The sequence below is a fragment of the Copadichromis virginalis genome, linkage group LG19, assembly GCF_057382275.1.
Source record: "Copadichromis virginalis isolate Kocher_CV1m ecotype Utaka linkage group LG19, C_Virginalis_male_GT1.1, whole genome shotgun sequence".
Lineage (NCBI taxonomy): Eukaryota > Metazoa > Chordata > Actinopteri > Cichliformes > Cichlidae > Copadichromis > Copadichromis virginalis.
In genome coordinates, this window is record NC_140636.1 from 16,686,832 (window position 1) to 16,710,373 (window position 23,542).

General features: G+C 42.3%; 2 protein-coding genes across 3 annotated transcripts in view; one reads left to right on the top strand and one right to left on the bottom strand.

Moving 5' to 3' along the window:
• fndc5a (fibronectin type III domain containing 5a) overlaps positions 1–5,385 on the bottom strand; it is a 48,045-nt gene extending 42,660 nt beyond the window's left edge. For both annotated transcript variants that reach the window (XR_014916719.1, XM_085441436.1), the window contains exon 1: positions 4,615–5,385. Coding sequence is in view for 1 of the 2 variants with exons in the window: in XM_085441436.1 (XP_085297562.1) it covers positions 4,615–4,672 (58 nt within the window). In the remaining variant the exon portion in view is untranslated. The remainder of the gene's footprint in view (positions 1–4,614) is intronic.
• Positions 5,386–9,912: 4,527 nt separating this feature from the next.
• On the top strand, positions 9,913–13,100 carry LOC146685855 (uncharacterized). Its single transcript, XM_085442261.1, has 3 exons — positions 9,913–10,550; positions 10,639–10,780; positions 10,932–13,100. Exons 1-3 carry the CDS (start codon positions 10,175–10,177, stop codon positions 11,098–11,100), a joined length of 687 nt encoding a protein of 228 aa, XP_085298387.1. The 5' UTR covers positions 9,913–10,174; the 3' UTR covers positions 11,101–13,100.
• Positions 13,101–23,542: the final 10,442 nt, after the last annotated feature.

Consider the following 23,542-nt stretch of genomic DNA (forward strand, 5'->3'; position numbering starts at 1 on the left):
CTGAGGTTTATAATAGTAAGCCAAACAAATATGAAAAAGTAAAAATAGAGTGTGATGATGTCATAATTTTGAATGATCCTGATCTGTTGGATTTTTATTTATTTATTTATTTATTTTTAGATACATTTTGGAGATGAAAGGATTTAAAGGACGCGGGAAGATTCAACAGTGGTCCTCTGGCCTGAGTCCAGGGACCAGAGGCATAAACCGCTGCAGTAAAACAGTGAGTCACAATCATAAAGCTGTAGGTCCTCTTTAATAATCACAATCCATTAACTGTATATAAAAGATGGAAAGAGCCGCCATTGTGAAGATTTGAGCCAAACATTTTCTACAACAGCATCATCTGAGGTGAATCTTCATGAGCCAGCGAGCATGGCCTGATTTATTCTCCTCTTGTAATTACAAGAATTTACAAATTTAACTTCATGTTCTTTTTAATAAGACTTTATTTATTTGTTGGGCTTAATCATTACTTTTAATATACAAGTGTTGAGAGAGATCACAGAGTGAGGGAGCTGAGGGTTGACCTCGAATCGACTGACAGTCGTTATGTTGCCCCCTGCTGGCCATAAAAAGAATGTAAGTTTTACATGCCGTCTCTCGCATGTGCACAAGCTGGATTTGTACCTCTGTCTTCATTCATGAAAGGATGCAAAAATCCTCATTTTTTTAGCATTTGCATAGAAAATCGGCTTTTGTGCCTCACATTTTGAGACACAGAAATGAAAAGAACTATTTTTGTTGTCAGAGAAGTGTTGAAAAGGAAAAAGGATTTTAAATGAACTCAATTTTATAAGATCAGGGGAGAGGGCGCTGACAGATGTTAAAAACTAGCAGAAATCTACGGGAGGTGGCAAAAACTCAAGTTCCTCCAGTGGCCACTTGAGGCCGGCTGCAAAACGGAGTCAGTCTCCCTGTGTTAAACTACCCAACATCAAAGTGTTCAAATCTTTATTTACAGCCTGAAATTAAACCCAGTGTTGGGCTCGATGGATAGTTTCCCCCTTCATGGTAACTTTGAGCTGGTTGAATTTGTTTACGTCCATCTGCATGCTGGAGTCAGGGGCATGGCCACATTGATAGACAGGTGTCCCTGACAGGTGACGGGGAGCTAGAGCCAATCACTGTCTGCTCTCAACTGCGGTGCTGCGTTTGAAAGCATTTTAATGGATTATCTGACTAATATCATGGCTTGCTGTGTGGAGCGGCCCATTCAGGTAATTTGTACTTTTGGTGAGTCAAAGTCTGCTCTTTTATTAGTAGCTTCAAAATGTGGCGTCTAAAACCGGTGGGCGATGTTGATCTTGCATAAACCATTAGATTAAATCCAAAGAGGAAGAACCTGCATACGGCCAATCACACCCTGCCTCAGCTGGCCATTTTTAACCACCGCTGAAACGGGACAGTTTATGTATTTTTCATCTCTTTGTCACTCACTATAAAAACTGTGCGTGAAAGATCTGAGGCACGGGTGTCAAACATAAGACCCGTGGGCCAGAATCGGCTCGGCAAAGACTCCAGTCCAGCCCACTGGACCGCTTTGGAAAATTATGAGGAAGGCATGAATTTTGGTCTTATTTGCTTGTATTTCAGTTTTACAGCTTTCCCTGGTGATAAAGAAGTCCTCATACTACACCACAGTAATCAAGTAAGAGATAAACAATTACGTTTTTCTCTAATTTGACACATTTATTTGTTTCATGTTTAAATCATGCTGACACATTTCTCTTATTTTTGACAGCAGCATTTCTTTCTCATGTAGAAAAATTGAAAACACTGTTAAAATGATTTTATTCTTATTTTAAGGCGACTCAGAAGTGTAGTTAAACTTTGTTACACTGACAGAGATCACAGTGAGCTGTGTGTGGCCCGCCATGTTAAATGAGCTTGACATCTCTAGTTTCAGGTATGTGGCAGTTAATGAGAGGAACAAGGCGATGTGTCTCTAGAGCACGTCAAGAACATCCAGCAGAATCTTACTGGCTGAATTCTGAAGGTGATTTCAGCTCTGTTAGCTCGGTGGTGGATGCCTCATCCCAGCGTCAGCTATCCTCCACCTCACTGCATGCCCGGTTGGATAAATGGTGCGTTTAAAATTGCTGATGAAAATCTCAGATCTGCTCTGAACTGCTGTGATGAAGCACCCACAACAGGTGTAAGCATAAACAAACACTTGATAACATTTGGAATTGCATAATTGTCTCTCTTTGAATGAGGTATTTATAGGGTTAATAAAGGCTTTTTAACAGAGTAAGGTTCTGCTGAAGTCCTTCCATCCATTTTCTTTACTGCTCATCCATTGTGAAGTTGTGACAGAGGGACTGGAGCCTATTTCACATGTCACAGGATGAGAGACTACAGAGCCTCAGTCTATTCGAGGACTAACACAGAGAGAAACACACCTATGATCAAATGTCTGTCCAGCACATGTTCGACTAATAATTGTATCCAACAGTCATAGCTGTTTCACAAGAGAAACAACAAACAGGGATGGAGCGATTCTGGCTGATATTTAGATTTTATTTTCCTTTCATCCACTATTTCTGCCAAAGAAACAATAAAAGTCTACATTAAAATAATAATAATATTAATAATAATCACTGAACCGTTTGAAGGGTTTAGGCTCTTTGTCGCATCATCGTTCAGCATCTAGCACAAAACTGATGCAACCCAACAGATCAACACTGGCTGCTGACATCAGTCCAGACTGACTGATATCAGCCAATGCAGACGTTCATCCAATATAAATGCAAAGAAACAAACTCATAAAACAAAGCAGTTAAAGCTGCAATCAGCATCATTTCTGCACACTGATGGGAAAAAAAGTTCCTTATTGCACCTTTAAAGGTGCTGCTGCTTCCATCTTAAGTGCTGCTGTTATTCTCCATCCTTCTACACCAGTTTTAAACCAATGGTGGCATTTTCTACTTTAATGCAAACTATAGAAAAATTCACTTTTTGTTTTTCAAGCATAATATTGTTTACAAGGTATCCATTTATTTATTCATGCATTTTGAAACAGGCATTAAGATAGTGGTTTTATAATAATAATAATAATAATAATAATAATAATAATAATAATAATGGATTGCATTTATATAGCGCTTTTCGGGGCCCTCAAAGTGCTTTACAATTCCACTATTCATTCACTCTCACATTCACACACTGGTGGAGGCAGCTACAGTTGTAGCCACAGCCACCCTGGGGCAGACTGACAGAAGCGAGGCTGCCATATCGCGCCATCGGCCCCTCTGGCCAACACCAGTAGGCGGTAGGTGAAGTGTCTTGCCCAAGGACACAACAACCGAGACTGTCCGAGCCGGGGCTCGAATCGGCAACCTTCCGGTTACAAGACGAACTGCCAACTCTTGAGCCACGATCTTTGATCCCTGCTTGTCTCACACAGCTTTAACCATCATGCATTCCCCCCCGTGGTCAGTTTAAGCAAGCAAACTAACCTGACATACTTGTCTTTGGACTGCAGGAGGAAACCCACTTGTAAAAGCCCACCAGGCACACGGACACCAAAGACTTGGGAGGGTTTGCAAGCATGAAATGGTTTGTTTTAGTTGCCAAGAAATAAAGAAGAAACTCTACAAATGTGCACATTGTTGACAATACAGAGGTCTAAGAGGCACATTTGTGTAGTCTGTGCCTGCAGGGACCTAAACTGACTTTTACTGTACATCTATTTCTGGAAGTTTAGGAGACAAAAACACACACGACTGAGGGTGTGTGTGTGTGTGTGTGTGTGTGTGTGTGTGTGTGTGTGTGTGCGCGCAGAGACAGGAGCAGGATAGTGATGTATCGTGAGTGGAAAGGCTATGGAGTGGGAGTGTGCTGAGTGAACTAAAGGTGCACTTTGATGGCAGGAGTGTAGTGTGGCACTTCATCACAGAGAGCGGTCAAGTGTGTGTAGTTTGAGATCTAAAAAGCCTGTTTTAGAGATGTGCACACACACAGGGTGAGCTGGATACTTCCACAGCCCTGGCAGTCCAATCATGTATTTATAGTGGCCAGTGGCTGTCGACTACAGCCAGACTTAGAGGGAAGTGTCTGTAATGAGCAGTGGAGTCAACAAACGTCCCTACATATGTCTAATTTTCACACTGGGATAGTTTGCCTGTGTGTGGACATGCAGCAGTTTATAGTACTGACCTGAAATGAGATTCAAAGGTCAGCTTGGATCACATCAATCACACACACACACACACACACACACACACACACACACACACACACACACACACACACACACACACACAGTTTAGCCCCACTGTGTCTGGTGATGTGGATCCCTCACCACCACTAACTGTAGCATGTTTAATTAGACGACCGCACAGAAATGCATGTATTGTCTTACAAACACAGCGTTTCCCCACAAACACACCAGACTACGCAGCGTCTCACAATAGCAACACCACCACCAACAACACTGAATTAAATCTGAAGCCCAGCACCAGCAGCATTTCTCTCACACAGATGCCGATAGAGGAATTATTCCATGGTTCGTTTAGTTGGAAGAAAATAGAGATAAAAGCCACTCTGGAAGGTGCTGCTGTGCTCAAATTCGCGGAACATCTTTGTAATTGCACACAATCGTAAACTTACCCGCTGTGACCAGAGAGACGCCGAGACAGCTCAGGACGAGCAGGAAAATTCTCTCCATGTTTCTAACGCCAAGAGGACGCGCGGTCCCATGCACTCTGGCCAGGGGAGCCGTGTTAACCGCCGCGTTGTGCTGCTTGGCATTCACGTCAGTTCGTGCGTGTCATCTCGACTGGAAAGGCGACAAAGGCGCTCTGTCCGCGGGCTTTTCAGCACCTCGGACAGCGCTTCGGCAACACCTCCGCTCACTCGGCACCCTCCAACCTCAGACCAGCAACCTGCAAACAGCAGGTGAGCTTCATCATCGATGCGTCGTCGATCCTCCAACTGTGCTCCCAAATCCTCTCAGATCTGCTTCTGCTGCTGCTGCTGGTGGTGGTGCTCAGCACCGCTCAGCTGCTGCAGACACAGTGAAACGTGCTGGCTTTGTATATGAGCGCCTGGACTGTCCCTGCCCGCCACACTGACTCCAGCGAGAGAGAGCGAGGCTGCAAACCCCCCCAAGGACCCCCCGGCTGCGACAATAACAGCGAAAAAGTCAAGAAATGTCCAAAAACTACAGTTCAGCTTTGATGTTTTTCTGTAACACTCACTCACCGCTTCTCCTCCTTATGACATTAAAAATAATAAACACCCGCCTTCTTCCACCCCTAGTAACCCACCCTCCACGCCTCAGAGCCCAGCAGCAACACCACGCTTTAAAGACCGACTTCTCCCAGGCCTCCGAGAGCGAGCACAGCTGATCGACTTGTCACCAAAAGCCTCTCCTCTCTCTCATCCACAGCTTCAGTTGCCCACTCCTGTACTGTGAATTACTGCTGCCCACTCATCGATTAAATATGCATCCACTGGCCCACGCAAACAGTTGCAAAGACAAAGTCTCAGCGGAGCCGCTTTGAATCCTTTCCCCACCACTTCAAAAACAAACACGTGCCTCTCGACTTTACCACTGAGTTGACATCCTCACCACCATTACCTCCGCCACCGCCTCCACTCCCTCCCGTATTCGGCTCACGTTGTTTCAAAGCGAGCAGAGAAGTGGAAAAAAGTCTGCATAATTACCTCAGATGTTTTCCCCTGCAGCGCGATGTGGACTTGAAGCTTTCCGGGATGTTAGTTTGCGTGCGTGGAGGGGAGGGGAGTGTCAGTCCCGAGTCAGGAGACCGGCACTGTCCCCTAGCTGTGTCCCCAAGAAATGTTTTCTTTACCCCGCTGTGCACCTCGATTCATAGCCCGCTTCCTCTGACGTGCTTCACAGCAACACTGCTGCTGGTGGTGGTGGAGGTGGAGGGGTTATTGTGCTGCTTTTTATCCATGCTTCACTCCTGTAGGCTACTGCTCTCCCCCTCCATCTAATATGTGAGTGAGGGAGAGGAAGAGAGTTTGTAAGGAGACAGGGGAAATATAGGCTCCATCCTCACCAGCATAATGTATCTGCACAGCATGTGGTGGAAGAGGTATTCACATTTCTCAAATACACCGAAAACACTCCAGAGCAAGTAGAAGTACTGCGTTAAACGTGCTACTAAAACTGCTCTTTAATATATGAAAGCTCACAAGTATCAATCAAATCATTCCTCCTGTTTGGCTGTCAGCAGCGACTCTGCTTTTGGTTTTGGTTAACTCTCATCACCTTCAAGCTTTCAGATTTGACCATGCACATCAAGAAATTATCCTCAGGTCAAGACAAAAAAACAGAAAAGAAAGACAGCCTTACGACAGATGCATCCGTCATGTTTGGAACTGAAGAAAACAATGACACTCTGCTAACAGCATAAGTATTAGAAGTGGTATTAATTGTGCCATGTAGAGCTTGGTAGTGGGTCCATGCAGAGCACCACCCCTGACACCCTGATGTTTTTCCTTTTCAGTCTGAATGTGTTGCATTTGCATTGCTTTCATGCAAAAGTGGCGTTTTAAGGAAAAAAAAAAGGTATAAATCTACTTTAACTGCAGACAGATGCAGCTAACAGCTTGTGAACACAGCATGTTCTCATTTAGCGGTTTAGAAGTCAGATTTTTTTCCCCTCAGAAGCTGGTGGAGACTTTCCCTCAGTATTGTTGCTGGTGACAATATTCAGAGTAAAAATATTAATTATGCAGAACTATAGATGGTGTAAAAGACCGATGTAGCTTCTGGGCCTAAAAGTGAAGCCGGCGTTTTAAAGCCGCATTCTTTTTAAAGGACACCTGTGACAGCAAAAAGACTTCTGGTCCTCTAAAAATCTTAGTGAAAATGACCCTCAGCCCTGACCTCTGTAAACACTTTCCTAATGAGTTTATGGTCTTAGTCACTTATTTCTGACCACCTCCTCCTCAGCACCTCCTTCAGCTCTTCTGGGGAGACACTGTGACATCCCTAAACCGCGTCTGACCTGGGACCTCCTCCAACTGGATGAGCCTGAAGCACTTCTGTGGGTCATAATGAATGTTCCCATCTTCTGGCAAAGGTACATCACTGGGAACTAATTGTTTCATGGCTCTCACAATATCACATTTCCATTTATTATCAGGGCTAAAAATAGTAACCTACCCATTATGCATGCATAGAAAAATAATCTTGAACTTTTTCTCTTTGCTTGCGAATTAATTACACTTTATTTTTTCATATATTATGGTTGCCATCAATATCTGGATGCTCCCATACCAATCATTCTGCTAAAGTAAGCAGTAATGAAAGCTGTCATTTCTCCTCTAATGCAGAGATATAAGGTGGCAGCAAACAGAAATGGGCTTCAGCTTTTCACAACCTCCGGAACCAGTTTTGGACATGCTCCAGTCCTCCCATTTGGAGGTCAGAAAATTAACCACTCTGCACTGACAGCTTCTGATCGATCAAAATTAACAGAGCAACATTTTGCTCTAACAGTTTTTCATCAGACTCACTCAGATTAAGACACTGTTGTGGCAAATATGTCACATGACCTGAAATGGTTTATTTGGCAAGCAGCAGCAGAGGGGAAACAAAGCAGGTCAGGTGGTTTTGTGCTTGTTCTTCTCATTTCTAGAAGATAAAATATCACCAAAGTTACATGTGTTCAGTTGTTTTAATTGTGAAAAAGTTGGTAAGATTCAAAAAGGCCACTGGCTGTAAGTTTGGGGTTTACAGAGACATGCTCAGGCCACTGAATTGGGGTCAAACTGAAGCGTGAAAGGATCCCTCAGGGCACAGACATGTCCTGACTGAAAGAGGACTCGGAGAAAGGAAGACACACTATGACCCAGAAGCACAAATTGGATGACAGGTGAATTTTTCCACCTGGACACAGTACTATTTATAAAGTATTATAGCCCAGCAAACATAGCTAAAGCAACAACGTTACCTCCTGCTTTACGAAGGCAAAAACTGAACCACTTATGGATGGATGTACATGTCCATCAAGTCTAACAAGGTCATCCAGGTGATGCCAAAGACAGACTTTTATTTTGAAACAATTTTTCAAACAAACAAAGGTTCAGCTGACTGCTACTTGGTGCTGAAATGTTTTCTGGGATGTTTCTGTGTTAAAGTGATTTCTAACCCAATTTAAGTTGTTTTTTTGCGTGTAGTTGTTTGTTCTTTGTGTTTACTCACCCCATGTCCTTTTTCAGGTCCAGCCCACCGTCTGATTACCTGCTCTGTCCTAATCTGCTCCACCTGTGTCCAATTGCTGGGTGGAGCCTCTCTCTGTTGAGAATCTTGGTTTTTGCCACTACTTGCAAAATTGGCCTGAACTCTGCTTTACCTGAAGTTTGAGTAAAGTTTGCTGGCTTTCACTTGAGGCCTGTCCTGTGAAACAGGATTTTATCTTATCCAGGTAACTCCAGGTTTAATCCCGGGTTTTCAGTACTACAGAGGTGGATCACTTCTTGCTGGGGTAGATGACCGCAAATGTTCCAGGTTGGAGGTCAACAGGTTTAAAACCACCACCTGTTGATGGATCAGCCAGTCATTGTTGGAAGCATGTGAAGTCTTTGTTTTTTTCCCAAATGAGCCACAACTCTATTCCCTGAGTTTTCCCCCTCACATTGGCTGCAAACCTTTTTTTTTTTTCCAAAACAGTTTTATTGTTCAGTAAGCATTAATATATCCCTTAACATCATCTTTGATGCATGTTTTTCTACATGATCACTGTTGCTTTTTCTCCCTGAAAACCCCAATTAATTGCACAATATAATTTAAAGCAATAAATTGCAAAATAAATACAATAAAATGAAAAAAAAGTCAACTGTAGCAAAAATGATCCAGAAGGCGTCAGAAGGTTCAATAAGAACTAAATTTTCAAATAATGTAAATTTTCTGCTAATTATTTGGTGGTTCAGACTTTAAGGGTTAAGACTGTAAAACAGGTCACCTGTTTATACCATAATGATAGGACACCTCAGTAGTAGCACAGGGGCCCGTTCTTTGTACGTCGCTCACTACATCCAAGATCAAACCATCGCGCTAACCGTGAGCTCGCTAATCCGGTTCTCCGAACACACCTGCTGTTGACGATTAGTACAGCTGGACGCAGTAATGTGACATCACTGGGTGTCCTAAAAGGGGCTACGCATCGATAGTAGAAACATTGATCGGCAACCCTTTGATTGGTCGGCGAAAATGTCGACGGAGCGCGCTCGGCTCGGTATTTTTCGGCAGCAGAGCAAGAACTCTTGAGTGAGGGATTTCAGGAGTTTCAGAGTTTAATCAGAACGCAAGGGAACACTGCAAAGGCTGCAAAAGCAAGGAGCGAGGGCTGGCAGGAAGTTGCTGACAAATTAAACTAGTAAGTAATTTAATAATAACAATAATAATGGAGTGGATTGATATAGCGCTTTTCAAGGCACCCAAAGCGCTTTACAATGCCACTATTCATTCACTCTCACATTCACACACTGGTGGAGGCAGCTACGGTTGTAGCCACAGCTGCCCTGGGGCAGACTGACAGAAGCCAGGCTGCCATATCGCGCCATCGGCCCCTCTGGCCAACACCAGTAGGCGGTAGGGTAGATTTATTATATTACACTATATTATCCAATATTATATTACATTATATTATAGGGGAGAGTGAGGTAAGATGAGCCAGTGGGTAAGTTGAACCACCCCTTGTATCTAGGTAACTGTGTACATGTTTTGTCATGTGACCATAAATCCAGGAAGCACTCATCATTTCCATCCTGCTATATTAAAGAGGAGCACATTGGAGAAGGGGTAAGTCTGTATTACACAAAAAAATGTTTTTTGCTTGTCAAAGTAAAATTTCTGCCTATCAGGTAAATTGACTGTAATATTAAAACAAATGTATCTGTGTCTAAGATGATATATTATACATGTTGGTGGGTTTCTAAAATCTAATATCATCTGAAGAAGTTTTCTAAAGATTAGCCTAAATTGCTAAGCTAGCCCGTTTTTTTCAAAATGGTGGCTATGGGGCAAAGTGAGCCAAAGGCTATGGGGTAAATTGATCCAATGGTTCAACCTACCCCACCATAAGGCACTGAAATTTATTTAAGGCTCTGACTTATTAAATAGTATTTTAGTTCAGTATACTGAACCCTTTTGTTGTATTTGTCATATGTTAACTATTATAGAAAAGATATCATGCCAAGGACCTACAGACGGAAGACCAGCTGGGGCTCAACACCCCTGGAGGAGATTGAAAGGGCAGCGAGTGAAGTCAAGGGAGGAAAGTCCATAAGATCAGTGGCTAAAGAAAGACAAATTGACAGGTCAACACTCAGGAGATATATTAAAAAGAGGGACACACAGGAGGTCAAATCGGTTGGCTATAGTGGAACAGCTTCAGCAAAGAGAGTCTTCTCTGAGGAGGTGGAGAAGGAGCTATCAGAGCATATCAAGAAGCTTGCAGAGCAGTTCCATGGCATTTCCCCAAAGAAATGCCGTGAACTGGCATTAGAATTGGCAGGCAGAAACAACATTCCTACTCCCAGCAACTGGACAGAGAAAGGTTTAGCCGGTAGGAAGTGCAAGAAACAACATTTCAGTAGGTTGGCACAGACTAATGTATTTTGTGTAGTTTATTACTTTACCATTACATTTTTTAGGTAAAGAATGGTTCAAGAATTTTTTGACACGCCACCATCTCTCTTGCCGTATGCCTGAGGCAACATCTTTGGGAAGAGCTACAGCCTTCAATAAGACTACAGTTGGGGAGTTCTTTGACAATCTGGCTAAAGTGATCGACAGGTAACAGAAGTTATCTAATTGAAAACATTAATAACTATTTATGACAACTACAAACAACAGTTAAGTGAATAAATATGCGTACTCTCAGCTAACATTTTTTGCATTACTTAAAAATTTAACTAATCATCATTGCTCTTTTTTTGTTTGACAGGTATAAATTCCCCCCAAACATGATTTTTAATGTTGACGAAACAGGTGTAACAACAGTACAGACACCAAAGCAGGTAGTGGCAGAAAAAGGAAAAAAACAAGTGGGCTCCGATGAGGTCCAACCCAGGCAAAACTGCCAGCATATACCAAATTGCTGGTTGTGTGAATGATGCTTTCATGTCAGCAATGACACCACGAAATATCTCCTCGGGATTTAGAGCCACTGGGATTTTCCCTTACAACAGAGATATCTTCTCTGATGCAGAGTTTGAGCCATCCATGGTGTCAGACAGGCCCAACCTGGAGCAGCAGCCTGCCGCTGAAGGTGTTGCACCTGTGGTTTCAGCCTCTCTTTCTGCTGAGCTACCTTCACCAGACCCTGTACATGCATGTGGTTCACGAAGTGACCCCAACCATGCTCGATATGTGTCTCCCACTGATATTCTACCCTTCCCCAAAAGTCAGCAGCCCAGGAAACAAACAAATCGAAAGCGTGTGAAGACACGAATCCTGACTGATACACCTGAAAAGCAGGCAATTGAGAGAGCCCATGAAGAAAGGACAAATAAACTGAAAGGCAAAAAAGAAATAATCCACAAAAAGCAAGGAATGTGGAAGAGGAAACAAACCCAGACAAAAATTGCAGTGGAAAGCAGCTCTGAGGAGAGTGATGTTCCCATCCCATTTGAAGACACTTCTGAGTATGAGAGTTCCAGCGATGAAAGAAGTGAACCAGATGTCTCAGACCTGGTAGTTGGTGACTTTGTCATCGTAAGATTTGCATCCAAATCCAGGAGCCACCATTACATTGGCCTGGTTGACAGCTTTGCAGACAACGAAGTGAGTGCCAGATTTCTCAGAAGAATCCGAGGGATCACTAGCAGTAAGAAACCCACGTTTGTGTTCAAGGAAAATGATGAGGCATCTTTCCCACGCAAGGATGTGCTGAAGAAGCTACCTCAACCTCAACAGGCTGGAGGAACTGCAAGGAGGGAGCAACAGTTCATATTCCCCTGCAACCTTGATCATTGGAATATTGAATAGTTCTTTTGAATAAATGGTTTTGAACTGGTGGTTTGTTTAGAAACCACCAGTTTCCAGGTTTGTTCTCACAGGTTTACAACTGTTAAAATGGTTTGTTTTCACAATATGATCAGTTTTACATTTTAAAAACTACATGGTCAGTTTGCCCCAAGATGGCTCAGTTTACCCACTGACTAGGTTCAATTTACCCCTAATCTGGGGCAAGTTGAGCCAAAGGAGCATTTTTTTTTAATAGGTCATTATTTTGGGCAGCGTCATCAGACATAGATTCTGATCATTACATTTGAAAGGAGACATCCTGAAATAAAGGAATATGTTATCATTCTATTTCTGTGTTATTTTTTTCTCACATCCAGGGCAACATGAGTAAAAAGTGGCTCATCTTACCTCACTCTCCCCTAATATGTTATATTATATCCCCTTTCACATTAGAGCCACAACAGGACCCACTAGAACATGGGAACAGGTAAAAGTGAAATATAAGAATATTCTACACAATGGTAATATTTATCACTTATATTGCTTTTAGTCTCTTGGAAAGAGACCCTGAAATAATCTGTTTGTTTATAACAGCAACCAAGAAAAGGGCAGAGCAAAAAAAGACAGATGGTGGTCCTGCACCCCCTCGTCAACAAGTTGGTTAAGTAAATAATACCCTCACGGGAAAATCGATATCTCTCTATGAGCACACTGTCGCGCTGAGCTAAAGGATCCTGTCTATCCCGCAATATACGCTGAATTCTGAGGACTCTCCTTATCAATCTTGCACCTTCCGCAATGGGCTGCTCGCGTATACGGACAGGACATGGCTGCGACAGGCTTCCCAAATCCACCTTCGCTTTTATAGCCGTGGTCTCTCATCTTGATTACACGAAGTAATTTACAATTGCTACTCTGAAATATGAATTACATCTGTAATAATCACATACATGTGATAGAATGTTAATAGTACATTTCCCTTTTTTAGGAAATGACCTGTATGTATCTGTGTGAAATCAATAAATGGATCAGGTGCTGCATTGTCTTTAGTTACATTGATGTTATTTATTTATGGTGAAACAGTGGTGGAATATCGCTGTTGCTTTCGTATAAATGAAGCGGACATACCTGCGTGGCCGCGATCTAATCCTGTTTACATAAAGTAAACCTGTTGCTATGACAGCAAGTCCCGGATGAGCTTCGGGGAACCGAACGATCCAAGATCACGCGAAATCGTCAACAATCAAATCCAGCTAACCTACTTAGCGAGGTACGAAGAACGGGCCCCAGGCCTCAGGTGTCCAGAGTCATGTCTTTGATGCACTTCGTTGTGTAATAATACTGGATGGTTATATAAGCCTGCAAGCATGTGAAATGCACACAAACATGACTTTCTGGCTGATGACAGAAAATGTGCTGCTTAATGGAGCACACATAACGCACACACAGCTAAGGCAAACTGACTTAATGAATCTGAAGGCCAGGCAGCACGTTGACTGTACTGTCAACAGTTTCCACAACCCCGGGAACTCCCAGGGATCTCTGAAAGTCTTGGCCCAACAAACCATTAATAGTCTTTATATTCAGCACTCAGCAAACACACAAAGGACTCAGCCCAGGCGGGTAATTTGCTCCTGGAAATTGGCCTCGCTGATACCTTACAGTCTTCGACAATAAACGCAGATCAAGCAGAAAATCAGCAATAAATCTGACGTCTTTATGGACATTGTAGTTCATCTTTGCTACCGTGAGCTTCAGCCCAGTGGAGGGAGACGTTGTTTATCTGTGTGTGCGTGTTTGTGTTTGGTCAGGGGGAAAGGATTTGCTTGGTCTCTGTAATCATTTTTCAAAATGGAGAGCAGGGGGCATGAAGTGGAACGCTGGTATGAAGTTATAGAGGTTATGCACAGCTTATCCAGCTCTTTGATGTGTCCCATCCCCCAACGCTGATTTTACGATGGTCAGTGCCTAACGCGAGTCTCCTGCTTATATAAGAATAAAAATAATGGTCTCAAACAAGTTAGCTAGACTTTACTGACAGTGATGTAAAGTATTTCAAATGACCCAAAGATTCAAGCGATAAAGAGATTAGAGCAAAACTTTGTACCTACATATATAATTAAGAATAGAATAGAAGATCCAGATGCAAGAGGCTCTTTAAAGCAGGCACAGGTGAAGTAAATGGTTTGTAATCATGAATAAAACTCACCAAGAGTTATCAAAGGTTCCTGGCGGTTGGGGTCTTGGGACTAAAAGCAGTGTTTTTTCCTGAAGTTAGTGAGAACTTTGTGACTGCAAAGGTAACTGCAAAGCGTGTGAAGAGGTTTAGTGATTCGTCCCAACGGACACATTAATTATGCAGCGGGTAATGATTGGGCCGAAGGACGGCAACATGGCACTTTCCCTGTTTTATCGACCACTCAAAGCTCGAGGAACATTATTTACTTCAAAATCAGTACCAGTGACCCAACAAGCATGCAGGTTCATCACCCTAACTCCGCCCTGAAGGCCACTACCCTGCAGGGGCCTCTTTACTCTTCAGGCTGGTGTTTTATGGGGACAATTTAATGAAGGTGTCAGCTGAGGACCTGTTAGGTGGCAGTTTTTGTAATCTAGAGACTCTGTTCAGTGCCATAATATCCCAGTAATGGACTTTGCCCTCAGACTGCAGGCTTACTTGTGAGATTTTCCAAAAGCAGCAAGGGAGGCAGGGTGAGGGTGGGATTATTTCAGGGATATTTCTGAGCACCTGATGGACAGGTTGAGAGATGAGGTCAGGCTGGAGTCTCTGTGGATGATGATGTCTGCAGATGACACTGGGATCTGTAATGGGTGGAGAACAAGTTTCATGGATGTAGGGATGGAGGCTATGCAGACAGTGGGTGTGACAGAGGAGGATACCTGGTGTGTGGTAGGGTGACACCAGACAATAAAGCACCAGGGCTTCCAAATTTTATTTCAGTTAACCATCCATGGACAGGTGTCCATGTTGCTTAAAATGCTGAGTTGAGTTGTTGTATATTTTGAGCCTATAGTTTAACCCAGTGAGGCCGGGTAAACTTGAAACAAAACATACGAGTATGGCAACAATGATCCACGAGAGAATAACTCTGAGAGAGAAAAGTCATAACAGGAAGACGTACAGAAACTAAAACAGCGACAATAAAGAAATATGTGCAAAAAATAAACAGTTGTAAAAACAGATGATCTGTGCAGGTGAGCAAGAAAACGGAAAAGATCTGAGAAAATGCAGCAATGTAATACATCAACAAAAAGGACAGAGTACTTCATGTGGTACAGAAGAAAGTTATGAGAGTGAGAAAAAAGTTGGATTAGTATGAACCAACAAAAAAATGATAACACTAAACAGCACAACATTTTGTTTAGTTGATACTGTCGCTGTGGTGACAATATATAAAGTATAAAATCTACTCTATTCAGATATTCTTTGAAATTATACTTGTGCATGTCAGGGGAAAAGGTTATTTCCATAAAGACATATACCTGTGACAGGGTAAACGTTTTAAAAGAAAATTGTATCTTTATTTGGAATGGACAGGAAAAATCCATCAACATATGAATGACATGAAAACAGAGTCTTTCCAGGCTTTTAGAGTCCAGGAGAGCAAATGACAAACACAGTGATCGGCATATTATCCTCTAATGGAGAACTGCCTGATAAATAAAGTTCTACAAACTTCACATGTTCTCCAGAAGGGGACTCACATTACATAAAGGTAGAACACATTATATGGAACTATAAACATGAACTCGGGGTTGCCTGTGCTGCTGTCATGGAGGAAAAAAAAGTAGAAAAAAAAGTAAATAACCCCCTTTGTCTCAGTGTCTATTTACAATTTGCTATTTACAAGTGAAGACTAATTTACACACTATATACAAGCTCGGTAAGGCACGAGAATCACAAGCACGAATGTCACAGCAGCAGACCAGGGTCAGGTCTGCTGCTGCTGTCAGTGGCTGCCCCGGCACAACTGCTGGTGAGGGATTTTGAAAAGAGCCACATGATCAGGGACCAATCAGCCGCCGCCAGCTCTCCAATCGGGAAGGACCTGTGGAGTCTTAAAGACAGAGCACAACAAAAGTACACAGCTGGCCCAGGGCCGTAACAACCAACTTAATCTCACTCCTACGTTCCAGAAAAGGGACCAGACCCATGTATAGAACCTTAAAACCTGGAGGTATTTGAGCGTTAAAAACTGCGCTTAAGAAGGCCTGGACCAGAAATCTTTTAACCTGGGACGATCCCAAAAGACATGGAAATGATTAACAAGAGTCGAGCCGCATTGTCTCCAGCATGACATATGAGCACCTTTTATCTCTCCTGATATGGCGTCTTGAAGTATCTAATAATATTTTTCCAGCCATGTTCTCTCCAGCTCATAGAGCTGGATGTGGACCAAATATTTCCCCACTCCCCCACAGAAATACCAATCCCAGATTCCCTTTCCCATTTATCTTTAACATATAAAGTGTTATCCTCACTGGCACTAGAGAGAGCTTTGTATAGTTTGGAAATGGATTTAGCAGGGGTCATGGTTGGAGCATTTTTCAGGATGTGGGAAAAATGTGATTTAGCATCTGTAGTCAGTCAATTTGCACTCATGATCAATATATGATCTCAGCTGTAGGTATCTGTGAAAGTTGTATTGTATCAGGTTGTGTTTGTCTCGCAAGGTCTCAAAGCTGAGCACAATGTTTCTATGAGTAAGAGAGAGGAATGTTTTAAGGCCATAAGTTATCCATGATTTAAAGTTAGAGTCATGCCTGTTTGGAATCAAACCTGAGTCAAAAGCAACTCTTAACATTTTGTATATCCCACAAATGTTGATTACCTTCTGCCAAACTTGAAGAGTGTGGGTTAACCAAGGGTTCCCTTATCTGCCATATTAGAGCAGAGTGCACACACTTGGGATCATAGCTGAAAAGAATCTAATTAAGACAAGGGACTATCAAAATAAAACAGGAAGTAACTAATACGCACAGTGAGACCCAGACTGATACACATGAACTTCACACGGTGACTGAAGAAAACATATGGAGACAAGACTGTTGGTGAAAAATATAAAACTGAAAACTGCCATTGTCATCTTCAGCTGATATTTATTAAATTTTTTGGGTTTTTTTTGGTTGTTGTTGTTTTAAAAAACTATAAATAACCAGAATAAAAAAATACCATTATTTCATGAATGATAAGCATAATCATTTCTGCTACAATTTAGCATCATCATTAGCTTTAAAATCTTTCCACTCCTCAGTAAACATCAATGTAACGTCTCCCAGGGTTCTTACAATTTAACACATATAGAAAGAATATCATTATTTATCAATTTAAAATGTTATTTACGGAAAATGATAAAGTTTCAACACAAAGAGATAAAAATAAATGCAATGATGTAACTATTTGAATGATTTTAGTTTTACGTCTCCGCCTGAGACACTTTTGATTGGAAGGAAATTTTACAGCTTCAGATATCCGACCCTGGAATGCCAACAAGACCGTGAAAGAGGAGCTGGAGCGAATGGCTGAGATTGACAAAATCTTGGATGTCTTGGTGTCAGCAAGTTATTTTAATCCATTACTTCTATAATTGTCCATTCATTAAGTTTTGAGTTAATATTAAATGTGCAATCCTGAGTATTCTGCACACCAGGAGCATTAGTCAACGGATGTTTGAGACAATTCATACATTTGAAATTGCTGAGGCATGAAACTCAGTGATTATCACTGGAAGTCATGAAGTAAGAACTCCATCTGACCCGGCATTACGGCCGTGGAGGATTATTAAAAAAAGGCAAAACAGTTGCTAAAATCCACACCCTGATTTAGCATTTCTTTTCTTAAACACAGAATAAAACAGCAACTGCAGGACACCGCGCCATGAATATTTTACACGCACCAATATTTTCTGACACGACACTGGAGCTTACCGTGACTTTCCTGTCTTTCAATATGATTTTGGATTATGAGCTCTGGCAGGTCGCTCAGAGGTGCAGACCAGGACCAGGAGGGGATTTTTTAGAGATTGGTGTGGGGTGGGAGCAGGGAAAGAGGGGGCAGGAAGTGAGGGACTGCAGTCTTTGTTCCTGTTTCAGCCTGATAGGATTGGGACTTTAGCCCAAGGAGAGGAGATACAAACACTGAGCTGTGACAGCAGGGGAAGGTACGATTTAACTCCAAGAGGGAAATAATTCCAACATGGAATAGGCTTAAAAAAAAGCTTCTACCTTTCCTGACCCCTCTTTTGTCTTAGTTTGAAAAGTGGTGATTGGCACGCGCTGTCTGGGGAGACGAATGCATCGGTTCTGCTGCCACGTGGAGCGGCTGCAGCTGTAGCTGATTGACTTCCTGCTCATAATCCCATTACGCTGCTGCAGATTCACAGTTCATCAGTAGCTTTGTGTGAAGACATGCTCCCGTCTGAAAACGAGGTAAATCTGAACTGACAGCGGCTGACTGTCAACTCAAAGCTTCTTATGGTAGAACGCAGCCGATGAAGCTTTTAAAGTGACCGAAAATTTAACTAAATTAATTTCAACGGTCGAGGAAAGAAAAGCCACATCTGACGGGCAAAGAAATAAAGTGTCTCCTGAAGCAAATTACTTGTTTGTTGGCTTAGTGAGTCTATTAACTGAAAGCCAATTTATCAGTCAACATGCTTTGTTGAGCTGTGGGAATGCACGTTGGCTTCGGATTTACAGAAAAGTAGAAGCAGTGCAGTCTGTCTTCTGTTTCCGGTTGTGTCATTAAGTCCTGTGGCTGAATTTATTATATGCGCGTATAATGACCTGTGGCATTCCCACTGTGTGCACGCTATTCATTTTAGCATCTGTTTTAACTGATCTGCAATTGTGTAGCTCATCATAGCATATTCTAGTGAAACAGGTCTGTCCAGCTGTGGTTTGTGCCACATGTGTGCATGAGGCTATAATAAAGGATAATTCCAAGAATGGAAAATTCAAACAAACCGTATTTATCCTTTAACACATTGAGATGAGCCCCAGCACCCCTTCATCTGATTTTTAAACTGCTGTTATAATTGGTAATCACTGCTTTAGGAACCACAGTGTTAATCAGTTTTACAGATGGTTCAGTGAGGACCACAGAGTCAAAAGAAGATTGTAGTACAAATGACTGTGTTTAGCAGACAAGGCCCCCAGAGCTCAAAGGGGAAATGGGTTGCAAAGCAGCATGCAGTCGTGCAGAAATGACTGGGAGTAGCTCCAAACTCAACTAATTATTAATAAATTGGAAAAAAGTATCAGAGGAGCGATACCAGAGGACAGGGTACAGTTGAGTCTGTTTAGTCACTCAGTGCTGGGTAGTCATGAGAGGGGAGAACATCATACTAAAGATGATAGAAAAAACAACAACAACCATGTGCCGATGCATTCAGAAGTGTGTGTAAAGGTGTTTTACAGACTGAACTGTCTCTAGATCTTTTAGATGTCAAATTTGGGCATTTGAGGTCTTTTACATTTGAATTAAGACTACTGACTACTGACTACCCCTCGGTGGGTTAACGAACTGGGGAATAGAAACCCAAACTGGTACAGGGAGGAAATGCAAAGTGCACAGAGAAAAGCCCCAGCTGAGCAGCAGGTCTGAAACCAGAAGATGCTTTCTGCGAGGCTGACAGTGAAAATACCAAATCAAAGAAAAGCATTGGCTCATGCATCACCTTTTTTTTGCAATATTCTATAGTTGAAAGAAGACTCCCTATCGCATAGATTTCATACAGAAAGTGTAAATGCACTTGCTGTGTGATTCGCTCCTCTGGGAGATGCCGGCTGAACAAGGTGAAAGCCTGAAAATGACTGATAGGAGGCAGACCTCAGTCATCTCTTAAGGAGAGCAGAGAGCATATCCAGCTCTCTGTGGAGCTGATAAAAGAAGTCGAGTAAGGGATCCAATTACAACCTCCCTTCCTGTCTGTCTCCTTCCTGTCTCTACCTCTACTTTCTGTGTGTTTGACTGAGGAATTACAGGCTCGTTAAAGACATTCAGTCTCTCCACATGACCACAACGATGTCTTATCTCCCTGGCTTTTGCTGCAGCTCAGCTCTCTCCTTTATTCCCTTTCGTCATGTTTAATGGTTTTCTGCACTGCTTCTGCTTTTCCCCTCCAGTCAATCTACATTTTTTGTTTTGTAATCTTTTTTAAACGGCTGTCTGATACCATCTCCCGGCCTTTAAGTGTTTGCCTATACGAGACAGTGAGATTTAGAGCAGGTCTGTGGGTCAGGGATGTTCATGGTGGCGATCATGTGCTCCCCTCAAATAACGACTGCAATGAATCAACCGGCGAACGAGGGAGCCATTGCATTCAGCACTGCGGTCAGCACTTCTGCCTTTAACTAACCCTGTGAGTGGACGTTAAAAGTGTAGTGGAAGCTGTTTGTGTTGAAATGAGTGTCACAGATGCCTGCTCTTAGTTTAGCCCGGGCTGAGTGATTTGATTTGGTGGGATAGTTACAGTGCAGAGAGAGCATTTCTTTCCTTGGTGGAAAAGTCAATTTAATTGGCCACGTTTTGCATCACGGAGCACAACTGCCGAGCTGTTTTTTTTATTTTTTTATTTTTTATGAGAAGCTGTTACAGGCCTCATTGGAATAAAGCTTTCCGACTCCAGTGCTGTACCTATTCATCAAGACTGCAATCTTTAATGAGGACGAGTTAATGTTTACTTTGTGAAGTCAAGGAAATGACTTGCCTGTTGTGCATTAGAATGAAAAACAAGAATAGTAAGCCATTTCTCTTTGTGCGGTGGTGTGTGCTCAACTTTGTATTGATTTTAACTGCACCATAAGTCCAGATGAGTTAAAGTACTGTCTTTAACACAGTCAGGTGGCTTGAGTCCCCCTTTTTTAATGCACATTTTGATTTTTATAACTCTTAGAAGTAAAACTTTGTCGTGTACACAAATTAAAGTTATAGATGCTGGCCTTAATGATCAGTTGAGCAGAGAAAATTAGGGCAGCTTAGATAATTCTCTGTGGGAAGCTGGTTCCTACCTCAGTGAACAAAACCTTTAATTTTCTGGGCTTCTTGGTCAGCCAGACCATGTTCTGCTTACACCCAGCACTCCTGCTTGTGGTCCAACATTCAAACACAAATTGGCATTTGCAAATTCAATCACCCCAAAAGTCTTCATCAAAGCTGCATCAAAATCCACCACTTCTAAAAGCTCAGAGAGAGAGAGCAGATCATCTGAGATGAAACGGGCGAGATTGATTGAGAGAAATCCACTAAGCTGCTTCTGCATCTGGTTTGTGCCACTCTGACTCTTGATGTGCAATGTCATTGAAGTTCCACCGCTCCAAGAAAGCACTCAGGAAAACGACTGTGGCTGCAGAATAACAGGGGGGGGGAAAAGGCTGACATCATCTTCCTCCGTTTAATGAATATTAATAAAGCAGGAGGAGTGATGAAGGTAGTGGTTGTTAGACAGTGCAGACATGTCACGAAGAATTGGGCGGATATGGCTGTCTTTTATCAAAAGATGTGTGCGTGTGTGAGCGAGACTGTGAGTGTATACAAAAAAGAGGAAGACGTGATGAAAGTGTCTCGGTGGTTTGTGACAGGAGGGAGGTCACCGCGTCCTCCACGGCACTGATGCTGTCACATCTCCTGACGTCACAGACTCTCGCCTGACATGCTCACGCACACCCACCAGCACGAAGACACAAAGAAAGTCGTTTTACTGTATTTTATTAAAAATCTTTAATTTACTCCTTCTTTCTGAGAAAAAGAAAAGATTGTGCACAAGTAGGGAGATGTGAAGGTACTGGCTTTACATCTGCTGTCTGGCTGTGGCCTTTCTGTGTGTCTGCATGTGCAGCCTTGTACTTGTGAGGGTTCTCTTCAAGTCTTCCTCCCAGAGTCCAAAGACATGTTTGTTAGCTTAACTGGAATTCTAAATGAGATAAAATCAGCAGGCTAAACTGGCGCACAGATAAACCAACAGCTCTAAAAGGAAACTGTTGAAGCTTGTAAGCACTTCATACACAGAAACAATTAATTAAAAGAGCAATTTATCAGTGCAGTCTATGCTAAGATAGGAAACCATGTGGTGTGCGTTCAAATTATGTTAGTGTGGTAGAAGCTTAAATTGTGTGTTAATTGAATTAAATTCGGCCAAACACATAGAAAAGTTAAAATCAGTGCTATCCTCCTTAAATACATGATGGTAATGGTGGTTTTTAAAAAAAATTAATTATGAGGACAAATTAGCAAGCAGCACAGTCGTAGTTGCTCCTACACTAGTACTAAAACTGTGGGATAAAGAGTCACAGCAGGTTGGGTGTGGAGGGAAAATATGAAATGAAGCAGACTGGATGACTGCTTTTTGTAGAAGAAACTGAAATTAAAACAGAATTATTGTTATTATTATTCTTTTACAGCTCATGAATAATGAAAAAAATGTGCGGTGGGGTTGCTTTGTGTCTTCACTGATGTTGTCAGTTTATTTACTTGTTTCATTGCTGTGACTCCAACTCTGGGACCAGTAACATTAGTTCTGCTTTGTTTGACTTGATTTGCTGCAGCCAGGCCTGTTGGGGTTGCACAGAGTTTACCAGTGCAATGTTGCAGTACTCATCAGCGATTCCCAACAAGGGGTAAAGGCACCTCAGGCGGTACCTTTGGAACAGACAGGGGATACATGGAAAGATTAGCTCAACTAATTTAAAAAACAAACAAACAAACAAACAAAAAAATTCAAAGAAAGAAAATAAATTTCACAACTGTGTGGAGAACACATTAGAGTAGTTAGCAGCTGACTAAAGCCACTGGATAAGTATTAGAAAAGGGACAACACATGTTAGGTGTCAGGACTTGACTGGTAATCTGACATACTGGGCATTTGCCTGGTGAGTTGCCGCCTCCTCTATATCTTTTGAGTTATTCGAGCTACTAAGTGCTGTCCTGGGCCTTTCATTGATATCTCATGTGTCTGGGTAGCTCCAAAGACACAGGAAATCACAAAAAGGGAAGGTTTTTTTCTTCCTCAGTTCTTAGGACTATATATAATACATGTATATTTTTTCTTTGTTGAAATAATTATACAGGGTGTAAGCTGCGCACGACCCTACAAGCACAGAGAGCAGCCCATTCGTTCATTTTCAACACTAACACCGGATTGCCCAGTCGCTCTTAATGCAACCTGCTCCTCACCCACTTGCCCTGTGGACTCGTGCACCTTGAGAGCAGAGATTAGTGTGAAGAAGTTGTTGATAAAAAGGAGCAAACAAAAGCAATAACGTGAAGCTGAGAAACTAAGAGAGAAAATGAAAGGGAAACTAGAAATAGCTCCACAGTAGCCATGGTGAAGAGCTGGAGGAAGGTGCAATTAACATAGATGGTGGGAGACGATGAGGGAGAGATTCAAGGATTCACATAAAATGAATGGCTGCTTTGACCATGAGCCACTGCTAATAGCTATAGTGTAGATTTTAATTGTTGCACGCTGCACTGCAGTGCAACAATGATGTCCTAACCCAACAACAACTCGACAAACCTGCTTAAAAAGATGAAAACACCAGAGAGAGGATATTTAAAATATTGTACTT